The 13,887-nt window shown below is 34.5% G+C and overlaps 1 protein-coding gene across 1 annotated transcript; it reads left to right on the plus strand.

Moving 5' to 3' along the window:
- Window positions 1-419: 419 nt before the first annotated feature.
- Window positions 420-13,452, plus strand: LOC133188207 (solute carrier organic anion transporter family member 1C1-like). Its single transcript, XM_061323586.1, has 10 exons — window positions 420-739; window positions 1,280-1,626; window positions 2,045-2,131; window positions 3,090-3,311; window positions 3,482-3,646; window positions 4,485-4,665; window positions 8,309-8,432; window positions 8,959-9,110; window positions 12,315-12,379; window positions 13,151-13,452. The coding sequence occupies exons 1-10, from the start codon at window positions 420-422 to the stop codon at window positions 13,450-13,452; spliced, it is 1,965 nt and encodes a 654-aa protein (XP_061179570.1).
- Window positions 13,453-13,887: the final 435 nt, after the last annotated feature.

The following is a 13,887-nucleotide window of genomic DNA, read 5'->3' on the forward strand; positions in this document are numbered from 1 at the left end:
AAAAAAACAAGCAACAAAAAAAGGAACATAAAAAAAAACTGAATGAATATAAACAGAAACAAGCAAACAAAACCACAAACATATAAACAAAATGTTTTTTTTTAAAAAAAAAAAAAAAGGAAAGAAAAGCAATAACAACAATTCAATAATTCAAAAAAAAGAAAAAAAAAAAAAAAAAGGATTGCAGAAAGAGGTCTTTCAAATTCTCTTTATCCTGCACGTTTTTTTTTCCTTCCTCTGAAATTGCTCAGAGATTCTTGTGATGAAAGTCAACAAACATACATGTACAGGAAACGGAATCAATTTTCTTAAAAAGAAAAGAAATGTTTTATGATATTTGCTCAGTATCTTTCTGCTTAAAACTGCAAACAAATACAAAGCAAGGAAACTTTTTTCAGAGGAATATTTTAATCTTCACAATGGGGGTGATGAACATAAACGAAAACCACTCGACAGAGGCAGAAGAAAGTAGAGACCGCATCAACCCAGCGGACACGGCTTGCGGGATTGGTCCGTGCCGTCCGAGATTCATTCAATGCTGCGCCCATCTTCTACCTTTCTCCTTCATCTTTGGATTCCAGACCATGTTGACAGGTTCTTTGTCGTTTTACCTGTCCTCTCAAATTACCACCATTGAGAAACAATTCGACATTTCCAGCACTGACAGCGGAATCATTCTAGCCGGAAATGACATTGGTTTTCTCGTTTCCGTTCTTTTTATGAGCTATTTAGGTCACAGGTATTTCTCAAGTTATGAATTTCATAACTATTTATTAATCTAAAATTATTTAACATGTTCCCTTCTACATTTTGAAGTTTTATCACATGTTTACTCCTTTATACTGTAGATATCGGTCATATGATATTGTTATCATGCCAACAGTTGTGACGTCACATTTTTATTTACATGTGAAAGTTTTTCAGTCAAATAAAATGGTATCATATGTAATCATAAAAACAGTGTGATAGCAGAGCTATGTATAAAACGTGTGTTAAAGAAATTCCCGTAGTTTGTGGTTGGGATATTATTTTTATCCAACTTATGTGTTTTACTCCATCGAAATGCTCACGGATGAGTAGCACACAACGAGTTGGATAAAAATCATAATTATCCAACCATAAACCATGGGAGATCATATATATCGCAAAGCTCACTGACAGAATTTGTACCTGTTTATCATTTATTTTCACTTTATTGACAAAATTGCCGACCCCTGTGCTTTATGAAATGTATCGTTATAATTTGATATTTAAGCAGTTAATTTCAATTTGTTTTCAGGGGCCACATACCTCGGGTGTTATCGATTTGTGGAATATTATTTGGGCTTTCTGGGCTCCTCTGTAGTCTTCCACATTTCGTCTTTGATGGACGTTCAACTCTCGACAGATCCAGAATAATTACTAACTCAAGCAATAAGGATTCATTATGCCAACCGAAAGCTCAAAATATTACGTCAAACTGTGACGTCATTGATCCAAACGAACACGTCTCTCAGTCAAAATGGGTTGTGCTTTTTATCACCCTTTGCTACGTCATTCAAGGAGTTGCCAAATCGCCAAGATCTTCACTGGGAACGGTCTATTTAGACAGTTCATCCGACAAAACCAAAACTGGCCTGTATTTAGGTGTGTGCTCTCCGAAGAAATTGAGACAAATCTTTTTTCGTTAGGGTTAAACTACATGTATCTATCTATCCGTCCGTCTGACAGACAAACATCATGTACAGCTCGAAATTTACGATCTGTGAGGTGTGACTCCGTACATAGAGCAGAAATCCCTTCTTGCAAATGTAAAAGCCATATTTTTAAAGGTTTTAGAGAAAAAAAAAGAAATTAGGAACTGTCGACAGAATTTTTCAGACAGTATAATCTAGCACTATGACAAGTAAATAATTTTCTTTAAATTATTATTAAAATATTTTCTTAGTTGTATTAGCAGATAAAATATTTTGTCAAACTTTGAGTAATGTAACTATGACAATGGGTTTTATGAGTATACAACAGTTCATTGCATGATAGTTTTTTTTTTAAAATTCCCTTTCAGCAATATCTACATCATTTGGAATTTTTGGGCCTTTTTTTGCGCTGATAATGGGTGGCCTTTTCGGAAAAATACCTGTTAATTTGAAAGGTAAGTGCTTTATCGTGTGAAATACACATAGTGATTTTCACAATAAACATCGTTTCAAAAGGTGTCCGTTGACTGTCAATCAATTAATACTTAATTGTGGCACGAATGATGAAGCAGTTGATAAATACAAGTGGCCTGATTTTAACCTGTCAAGTGCGTTGTTATCTTAGAGTTTGACAAAAGAAATGAAATTACATTAATTTTGAAGGTTTTCGTTAAAATAAGTATTTGAATAAAGCACAGCCGGAGTCCGTTCATTGGCCTCTTACGAAAAGAAAAAAAAAAAACTTCAGCTTTCGAAAAGTCAACCATTATAGATCTATTTTCTTTCACAAAGGTGTTGCAACTCCGTTGTTATCTTCCTTGAATTATTGTAGTTCCAAAGACGAGAATCAAGTTTATTTCATTCTGCGTCAAACTTAAAGTTTTTTTTATGAACAAAGTCACTTTAGAAATTATTTGAAATTGTTATAATTAAAAAAAAAAACGATTGTGTTACAGCTGTATCGTTTTTTTTTTCTTTGGAGCAAACTCATTTAACATAATTCTTCAGTAATTTTTTCCCAATAAATTTGATTTGCAGCTATAAAATTCTGTTTCGATAAGGCATCTTCGGCAAAAAGTACTGAAGTTCTTCGCATTCACGAAAAACTGACAGTCTCACATACGAAAACACGTAAATATGTACTTCTGTTCATTAAGTTATAGCTAAATCTATGGATTAGTTGTTAAAGGTTTTCATTTTAGTTTCTTTGTATTTTCTCCCATACACAAGGACGTAAAACTTATTAAATCCGTGTCCCCACTCCCACCCCAACCCCCATGGGTCCCCACGGACCTGCTTAGCACTAACTGTATTCTGTTTTATTTTTGTAAAGGATTTCAAGGTTATCTTAATTATACATGACTGTACATTTTTTTTAAGTGTAATCAAATAAATTTATCATTATTTCGATAGAGACAACAATGACCCCGGAAGACCCAAGATGGATCGGTGCCTGGTGGTTGGGGTTTATTGTTTTTGGATCTTTGGCTCTAATTCCGTCCATCCTGGTTCTATTCTTTCCCAGAACCATACCGGAACCGGAAGTAAAAGACAAGACAAAACGCAAGGAAGAACAGACACCTGACGGGAAATCAAAGAAAAAAACAGAATATTCTCTTTTGGAATTAATCAAAAGTAAGTTAATATATTGATGATAAAAATGTAATTATCTTAATTAATTTTTTTTTTTTATAAAACTCAACAAATTTGACACTGTGCTTTCCTATTTGACAGATGAAAAGCCTGTACATGCATATATCTCCAATATTTATAATTTTTAAGACACATATCCATTTTTATTTCAGCTTTTCCACTTGTACTAAAGAGGCTACTGAAAAACAAAGTCTACTGGTTGTGCGTTGCGGTTAACTCAATAAAGCTGTTTGGAATTATTGGTGTAAATTCATTTGGACCGAAGTATATTGAAAATATTTTCAACTTACCGTCGTGGAAAGCAAACACTATTCTGGGTAAGCCTTAATTATAATTTTATTATCATAGTTTATCAATCCATATGAATAGAAAAAAATTCAAACCAGAAAATTGAATGTTCTTTTTTTATGACATTTTATATTTTAGTGTATGTAGTTTTCTGTTTTATTCGGCAAAATAAAGACCTTATAAATGCTTCAGTATATAGTAAAAATGAATTTACTTCATATCTACTATAAATGCAGCATTTAGTATATTTTGCCTACTGAAAGAGAAATGAAAATTATTTTTAAATATTGTCATTTTAAAAAAAAAAAATGTAAAATTATTTTTTTACGAAGTGCATTGCGGAAATGCATTCTCAAATCCATCAGCGATAATTAAAATGGGTGGTCCATTTCTCTATATCCAATTCACTGTTCTAATTAGAATGTCAAAACACGAACATGTACATTATTCAATTTGTCTTTGAAAAGTGAATCATGCATATTTACTAGTATTTTTAGCTCCTCGCATGCTTCAATATCTTTAATATTGGTCCGAGTAAACTTTTAATGAACATTTCAAACACCTCAACTAAATTTTAAGACAGATTGGCACAAATAGACTTTCGATAAATCTCAAGGAAGGTTTGAAATTTTTAAATGAAAGCCCATGTCCTTATAATGGACTCAGACTAAATGCAAGTAAAAGTTAAAGAACAAGATTAAAAAGATCTAGTTTAGTGTGTGCATAATTATTATTATACGGTATTGATAATTCCAATTTCGATATTATAATTGCAATCATATGATTTACGTCTTTAGAAATTTAGATCAAACTTGTATGGTATATTCATTTTGATTTAGACCCAAAATTAAAACTGTAACATTACAGGTGTACAAACTTTAGTGACCGGATGTTTAGGGACATTCCTCGGAGGTTTTATCGTATCACGTCTCAAACTGACCAGAAGCAAGTGCTTGAAGATGCTTCTGATTCTCAGTGGTGTCACTGCCGTCTCTCAGATGGTGAGCATTTTCCTTGGATGTAAGAATCATACAGTTATGACGGAAAGGTATGTCTTTACCTACTGAATACAGAGAAAATTTCGCCCCCTTTAATTTTCGCCCCTTTCGCCCTCCTCGTAAGAGGGCGATTTTAAAACGGACATATTAAAACAAAACATTAGTTACTGTATATCTCTCTAGCACTACTGTGTTTGGGAGAATTCAAAACTGGGCAGTATTATTTTCAAGCATGAGAGGGCGAAAATTATATTGGCAGGGGGAAAATAACCCTAAATAGAGTATGTAGAACTAGTGATTCTACACGTGTATATTAGGTCAATAAATATATTGTAGAATGAGGAAAACAATCTATTGACTAAAGAGATGAATTTATGTGTGTGTTTGTGTGTATGGGAAATTATTTTTAGTAGTAAATAATACATGTAAATCACTTCTATGAGCTACTTAATATATGAGATATTTTGCTCCCCCCCCCCTCCTTAACCCAACACACTCATTCCAGAATGTTTATAAATAAATTTTGTTGTTAAAGATTCAGACCGGCTTCATTTCTTACCTATTCTAATTAACATCAGAGGATAAGGGACTCTGACTTTCATTTAGCAATTTTCAGTAACATACTACTGTGTCAGAAAACAAACTTTTCTATGTAAGGTTTTATTGTTTTCATACACATGATGAATTCAGTATTTTCAAAAATGAGGAAAGTCTGGAAATTAACCACATCATGAACTTCATGTAACCTTTGTGTTATCTAACTCTTGAAATAAATAAATCCCTTTACAACAGATAAATGTAAAGTGTTTGATATTTATCATTATGACACTCTTAAAATTTCCGAGTATCCCGAAAATTTCAACTTTGTCAAATTCTATCCCTTGTTCGGGAAGAATATACATAATTTAATGCATAATGAAATAGGTGAAGAAAAGAACAGTGATTGCTCTCAAAAAACAAAAACAAACAAACAAACAAACCAAAAAACTACAAGCAATACCAATCTGTGAACAGGGCATAAAACACAGACCCCTGGAAAATCCACAGATGGGGTCAGGTGCCTAGGAGGAGTAAGCATCCCCTGTCGACCAGTCACACCGCCGTGAGCCATAACTATTGATCAGGAAGACGGAATAATCCGTAGCAGTCCTGTTGCAGCGGTCTCAAAAGTGGGAGGGCCAACTTTCGAAAAAAAAAAAAAAACCTGACAGGCAAAAAAAAAAAAAAAAAAAAAAAACAAACAAACAAACAAACAAACAAAAAAAAAAAAAAAAAAAAAAAAAAAAAAAAACACCAAAAAACAAACTAACTATCCAAATTCTTCATTTTGCCAGTGCTCAACCTTACAACATCAAAAGTAAAAAAAAAAAGGGGGGGGGGGGTGGGTGGGTGGGGGCAAACAGCATCTAAAAGAAATTTTACTATAGCGAAATACTATGCTCAGAAAAAGAGTGGGGAGCCCCCCCCCCCCCCCCCCCCGCGTTCTACGGGCCTACATAATCAATAATTTAGTATAAAAACAAAGGTCTAACAATTTGTATGAAAGGTTCACTTCTATATGAATAGGATCTGACCTATAGGGCCGGGCTTGGTTTTTTTCTCTGCAAAAAGCCGTCGATTTCCGTTCCTATTAATGACATTAGGCTGAATACATGTAACAATTTGTTTTTCATAAATCTTTATTTCAGTGAGTAGAGGTAGGAGGAACACTTTCATTGATATTCTGAGTTTGTTATCTCCAAATGTAATAATTGATATTTTTCTTTACTTCTCATTGTACATAATGGTAATGTATACTGTCTCTGGAATTCTATCCTTTATGTCTAGGCTATTTATTTTACAACATATTTCCGCTGGATATAATAAAAACATGCCATTAATGTGTGCAAATCATATAGGCCTAAATGAAATCCAAGGGAGTACAGTTACTGATATATGTAGCCCTACTGTTTCAAAACTTAAGCTAAGATCTTAGAACATTGACTGAAAACAAAAGTACATGTATGTTATTCTAAATATATTAAGCTCAAATAATTCAAGCAATACGTAACATACTAACTGTAACCCAGACAAGCACTAGTAGCACAGACAGAATAAAAGCAATGTGATTAAATTCTAAGGAATATATATACAATTCAAATTCATCGCAGCTCAATGCTGCCGAGAATACCTGTATCGAGTAACACAGAGTGAGTTATTCTTGTCCTCGGAGAAAGTGTGCTTATACTGAGATTTGTTCCGCCTGACTGACAACTGTACATAGGATTGTTACAGGCCTGTAGGAAGCAATTTCAGTTTGGGGGGGGGGGGGGGGCACAGCTATACATTTTCAGTTGAGAGGGCGCTATCAACTAATAAAAATTTCTTGACAAGCAAAAAAAAAAAAAAAGGTCATCAGACGTTTTTATTGAGGGGGCACAAGGATACAGTATCTATGTTTTCTATAGCAAACTACATATCGGCAAAATTATTGGGGGGGGGGGGGCGAGAGAAAAAAAGAGTTGACACTTCCCGATCGTTTCACATGCGAAAACATCTCCGGTTGACGTTAATATGACGTAGCGATGCTTCTCCAGGTCGATAGACATATGCATGTTTATAATTTCACTGGAACCTATCTAAATACCCTATAAATTAGAAATTTTGCACATTTGTTTTATATATTCTTTATAAAATGTTGACGAATTTTCATGAATTTATCTCTGTCATTTATTGAGTAAAAGTAAATGTCTCAATAATTTCCGAACAGCCCTCGTAATTGTAAGCACTGTATCATCAACTTATCTGTCAGTATCTTGCCTGGCTTTAAAATTGATCGTACTCAGAGCATGCTCTTGAGTATCGAGTAATTTTGGAGATATACACCATATGCAGACAATAGCGGAATATTACTACATAAATAAGGAAAGTTGACGATGGAAAAGCTGAAGTCAAAACATATTTTATTAAAAAACAAAACTTTTTTCCGTGAAATATCGAACCCTTCAAACATGCAAATGTCATGTCAGTCATGAAATGGAATCTGTAAAACATTTGAAAATAATTAATAAGATAGGCAAGCTGATATTGGTAATACATGTATACCTCGGTGTATATTTTTTCTATGTAAAAATGTGACAAATAAACCTGTTTTTTTTTTCCCTAAGCAGCCTCTACTGCGAAATAGTTTTTGTGCTATTTGCCCATGGTGAAACAGTCGTCGTAACTATTCACCGGCATCATTCGAATTCATTCCCATTTCATTAAGGTACTTTCTTTTATTCAATAAAGTGTTGGACATAAATAAAGTATGTTTCGGTATAATAAAGCATCTACTTACTAACTATTTGGACAATAGCAAGTTTATAACCCCCCCCCCCCCTCCCTTCGACAACAAAACCGCCTCGGGAAATAGTTGCTGTTTTGGGGACAATACACTTGTTGTTGACCTCATAGCCAGTAAATAGGTGTAAACTAACTGTCTTTTCTTCATGGCGCGTTTTTGGATTATTATGACTAAACTGTATGACAAACAAGATGACAGCTTTCTTTATTTAATATGTAGTAATATTCCACTAATATAAAGTTTTGTTTTGTGCTAATTTTTGTAATTCAAATTCTTAAAAAAAGACCTTACTGGCTCTAATTTGTTCCTCCCAATGCCTCTGATTCCCATTGTTCATTCTACAGTATGTTTAAAATTGTGCTTTTCAGATCCACAAATATTTCAAACAAAATGTGCCATTGTAATAATGCAGAGTTTCTGGGTCTCTGTTCATCTGAAGGACAGACATTTTTCTCACCTTGTCATGCTGGTTGTACAAATGTTACTAGAAATGTAAGTATACATTGAAACGTTTTAATTTGTAAGTCGCCTTTGTATCAAACATTGTATCTTTGAGACCCAATATCAGCTCTCCCTCTAGTCTCAACCCATGACCAGAGGCTGTTGCAATGTATTTTATAGTTTGCAAGATTTTTTAGGGGTGAACTATTCTATGTTTCAAGAAAAATAACTGATGGAATGTTGCAAATTTACGTACCTTGCACGACTCAGATGAGATGTTAGCAAATGCCAATAAAGGGCTTCAAATTTACATCATCTCTTTTCACTCATGCTCAGGGCCATGTTGAGCAGTGAGGATTCCTTAGCGTTTGAAAGTCTGTCGGGCTTTTGTTTCTAAAGTCTCACCCGATAGACCCGCAACTTCCGCTGCAGGGTGCCAAGCAGCTTGGCAAAAGAACAGTTGCTGTCTTCTTACTTTTTTTGACCTAGGTTTGTCGCAGGTGGGAGCAAACCGGAGCTACCATGGCCATATGAATGAAGGAATTACAAAATATTAATACTGTATTGTATATTGTAGGTCTATTTTGACTGTCACGCTGCTAAAGGTAACCTCTCTCCCGGAATATGTGATTCCGGATGTAAGTTTCTCGTCCCTTACCTGATTGCCTCCACGATCGTAATCATCAGTGGAACTATGAGGATAATTCCAATGTATACAGTCCTACTGAGGTACAAGTATATCCAGATCTTTCTAGAGGCGTAGGATTTTGAGTTATGGTTACGTCCACTAAATATTTTCTACTTTTTTTTTCTTTTTGAAAACCCCGTTATTGATCTGAAGCAGTAACAGGCCTGTAGGAAGCAATTTCATTTTTAGGGGAGGGGGTTTAGGGGGCAAAACTAAATATTTTCAATTTGGGCGTACTACTAAGCAAACATTCCTTGACAAGCCAAAAAATTGTCATCAGACGTTATCATTGAGGGGGGGGGGGGCACAAGCAGATTCTATAGAATACAATATAATATTGACAAAATTATTGGGGAAGAGGGGTACGCCCCTTTTCCTCTTTCCTGTGCCCCCTAAGCCATGTTCCTAATTAAATGTACGTGTTCCTACGAGTAAACACAATTAATTTGGAACTTCTTGACTTTTTTTGGAAATAAATAAATTTCCTGAATAATTGTATCAATTTTGATGGTTGGTCAGAAGAAGAAAAAACTCAAATACTGTAACTAATTGTATCAATTTGGATATTCTCAATCGATATTTGGTCAATGGAGAAAAAAATGATTATCAGTTGGAAGGTTTCTTGTACTCTACGTACTCTAGCATGATTAATTTAAAGACAGGGATATAAATATTATACATTTATTGACTGGGTTCAAGAAAACGCATGTTGCCCTCTAACCCAGTCAATAAATGTTTTGTTATTATACCTTTTATTTATTTATTTATTTAATTATTATTATTGACATACATGTATGTCGAACACCAACGAATGCAAATGAGATTTAGCTAACCCCGCCGATTGTGTGACGTAAGCGGTCCAACATCTCATCGACAGGTCCAATATCTCACTCCGCGGTCAAACGTCGATTTTTTTATGACCGCTCAGTAAAACATTGGAAATGTTAGATTTTTATTAGTATTGATTTATATATAGGAACAATTTTTTAAAGGTATAACAATAACAATATATTGTCTTTTCTTTGTTGGGGATGGACTGTTGCATTCTTTAAATTGCAGGAAATAAATCACAAAAGAAGAGTAAAATTTATGGCATATTTTACTGATTTTCATTAAGTTGTGTTTATTATTCATCATCGCCATCAATAACAAGAAAGATATTAATTAATATTTTCACCCTTATTGTACTGTCAGTCAGTCTAGATCAGATGTTTTGATTTTATCCTCAAGATTGCACGGAGAGTAGGTAATGGACTTTTTTTTTTAAATAAAAGTTGTTCATTTGGATTGAGAATTAATTAGGTTTTTAGGAATATTTGTCCAATGTTCCTGAAAATTTTCCCCAGTTTTTTAGCTCACCTGAGCTGAATGCTCAAGTGAGCTTTTCTGATCACCCGTTGTCCGTCGTCCGTCCGTCCGTCCGTCTGTCCGTCCCTCTGTAAACTTTTCACATTTTCGACTTCTTCTCAAGAACCACTGGGCCAATTTTAACCAAACTTGGTACAAAGCATCCTTGGGTAAAGAGGAGTTAAAATTGTTAAAATGAAGGGCCAAGTCCCGTTCAAAGGGGACATAATCAAGAAAATACAAAAATTGGGTGGGGTCATTAAAAAATCTTCTTCTCAAGAACCACTGGGCCAGAAAGGCTGAAACTTATTTTGAAGCATCCTTTGGTTAGTGTAGATTCTAAATTGTTCAAATCATGACCCCCGGGGGTAGGGTGGGGCCACAATAAGGAATCCAAGTTTTACATTGAAATATATAGTAAAAATCTTTAAAAATCTTCTTCTCAAGAACCACTTGGCCAGAAAAGCTGAAACTTATGTGGAAGCATCCTGGGGTAGTGTACAAATCATGAGCCCCGGGGGTAGGGTGGGGCCACAATAGGGAATCCAAGTTTTACATTGAAATATGTAGTAAAAATCTTCTTCTCAAGAACCACTAGGCCAGAAAAGCTGAAACTAATGTGGAAACATTCTTGGGTAGTGTAGATTCTAAATTGTTCAAATCATGACCCCCGGGGGTAGGGCGGGGCCACAATAAGAAATCCAAGTTTTACATAGAAATATGTAGTAAAAATCTTTAAAAATCTTCTTCTCAAGAACCACTGGGCCAGAGAAGCTGAAACTTATGTGGAAGCATCCTGGGGTAGTGTAGATTCTAAATTGTTCAAATCATGACACCCGGGGGTAGGGTGGGGCCACAATAAGGAATCCAAGTTTTACATTGAAATATATAGTAAAATTATTTAAAAACCTTCTTCTCAAGAACCACTAGGCCAGAGAAGCTGAAACTTATGTGGAAGCATCCTGAGGTAGTGTAGATTCTAAATTGTTCAAATCATGACCCCCGGGGGTAGGGCGGGGCCACAATAAGGAATCCAAGTTTTACATAGAAATATGTAGTAAAAATCTTCTTCTCAAGAACCACTTGGCCAGAAAGACTGAAACTTATTTGGAAGCATTCTTGGGTAGTGTAGATTCTAAATTGTTCAAATCATGACACCCGGGGGTAGGGCGGGGCCACAATAAGGAATCCAAGTTTTACATTGAAATATATAGTAAAAATATTAAAAAAAATCTTCTTCTCAAGAACCATTGGGCCAGTGAAGCTGAAACTTATGTGGAAGCATCCTGGGGTAGTGTAGATTTTAAATTGTTCAAATCATGACCCCCGGGGGTAGGGCGGGGCCACAATAGGGAATCCAAGTTTTACATAGAAATATGTAGTAAAAATCTTCTTCTCAAGAACCACTGGGCCAGAAAGGCTGAAACTTATTTGGAAGCATCCTTGGGTAGTGTAGATTCTAAATTGTTCAAATCATGACCCTCGGGGGTAGGGGGCCACAATAAGTACGGGGGGGGGGGGAGAAATCAGGTGAAAAACAGCAAGGCCAAAGTTACTTAGGTGAGCGCTGTGGCCCATGGGCCTCTTGTCTAGTAAAAAGTAACTCGCTTACCTGAGTTTTTTTTTTGTTCCAAAGTTACAAAATATTTTTATGAGTGTTTGTAACAATTTCGGTTTTATTTTATTTGAGTAAACAGATGTACAAATAATGACATATTAAATTACAAGTTTGATCTTTATTTGACTTAATTAAAACTTAAGAAGGAAAGCAGTCAATCGATGTATGCTTTGGGATACAAAATGTTCACTGAAAAAACCGAAGTTTTTTTTTATTGCCATTACCATTTAATTTCTTTTTTTTTTTTTTTTTTTTTTTTTTTTTTTTTTGAATTTTGCAGATCTTTAAAGGAAGAGGACAGATCTTTTGGCATGGGTTTACATTCATTTATTTTGTCCTTGATTGGTAAGATATGCAAATTATAAATTAAGAAAAAACAACATGCATGCAGGTACTCGGGTTAACCATCATTATTCATTAACCTACAAGTTAACCTCTGACAAGAATATTTATTTACTAAATTTGCTCTTTATTCATTTCTTTATATAAGTGAACTGCTTATTAACCTGGAATTTATTGTTTTAAAAATTGAATGTCTATCGCTTTTCTAGCTGAAATAGCTAAACAAAAATTAACACCTACAGCAAGATTTTTATGTAGATCAGGGTAACTGTTCGCTGCAAATACATCAACTTCTAATCTGTTTCAAGAATGTTTAATTTCACATTATTGTCTTCATTTGGTTTGGGCCGTTCCAAACTATATTATTTATGGCTTACCTCCAATCGAATTCTCTCAAGTTTCTATTGAGTGGTATCTAACACCCCCTCCCCCTCAATCCCCCCCACCCCCCAAAAAAATATACATGTCTATCGTGAGAGACGAGACTTGAGTGTGAACACTGAGAATTTTTATTCCAAGGTCACCGACATTTTATTGAATCAAGGATCGTTTCAAAGTTCAAGTCATGGCCCCTTTTGAGAGTTCAGGCCACATTTGAGTTTGCATATGGGGTAATATGTATGATTAAAGATCAAAGGATGTAAAATTAAAATTAAAAAAAAAAACATGACTTACTATAAAGTTCCTGTACAGTCGTAAGAGGCCAATAAATCTCATCCATATTTTAAATCACGGGAAAATATATACATTCATTACTATAATTCTTAATTGTAGTGTTTCTGCCGGCCCCTATTGTCTATGGAAAACTGTTCGACGGTACCTGTCTAATTTGGAAAGAAACGTGCGGATCCAAAGGAGCGTGCCAGTTGTATGACATAGAAAATATGCGTTTTACTGTCAAAAGTGTGGACTCTCTGCTGGCAGCCATTTCTTTTCTGATATCAATTCCAACATTTATCATCGCACGGAAAGAAAAAGATAAAGAGGAATTAGTACATAAAGAGAAAACCAAAGAGATTAATCTACAATCTATTGAATCAACTGAAGAGAAAAGACTTGCAGATGTGAAAATTTGAATTTTTTGCAGCAAAAAAGCTTTATCATTAAATAAACGTAAATAAGAGTGAGTCTACAAATATTATGTCTGTAACCTTCTTGCATTGTAATAAGTATGTAAGCATGTAATATGTGTCAGATTGGCAAGTGTATTGTAAATATTAAACCACACACATACACGTGTACACAAAAGCACAGCGTCGTGTATGTGATCAATTCTGAATACTATAAGTAATACTTTATTAATCCAAATATGATTACATTTAACTTTTTTTTAATGATTTATGAGATTCTTCACTGTTCATTATCTTCAACTTTTACTTTTTCACAAGGAGAAAAAAAATTATGATATATAATTGATGATTAATTTAAACAAATGGAACGATGAACAAGCAATGGAAAACTGCGTACAGTGTATTTTGTCGGGGATTTTGAATTCAAAAATGGTTGTTCGT

The sequence above is a fragment of the Saccostrea echinata genome, unplaced genomic scaffold, assembly GCF_033153115.1.
Source record: "Saccostrea echinata isolate AGI-Se365-2 ecotype Australia unplaced genomic scaffold, CSIRO_AGI_Sech_v1 ptg000016l, whole genome shotgun sequence".
In the NCBI taxonomy this organism is placed as follows: domain Eukaryota; kingdom Metazoa; phylum Mollusca; class Bivalvia; order Ostreida; family Ostreidae; genus Saccostrea; species Saccostrea echinata.

Bases quoted from the DNA above. Each gene is read 5' to 3' on its own strand.
- LOC133188207 (XM_061323586.1), top strand. From the start codon at position 420: ATGGGGGTGATGAACATAAACGAAAACCACTCGACAGAGGCAGAAGAA. The intron at 1,627-2,044 runs GTGTGTGCTCTC...ATTCCCTTTCAG, and splicing joins CAAAACTGGCCTGTATTTAG to CAATATCTACATCATTTGGA. The intron at 2,132-3,089 runs GTAAGTGCTTTA...TTATTTCGATAG, and splicing joins AATACCTGTTAATTTGAAAG to AGACAACAATGACCCCGGAA.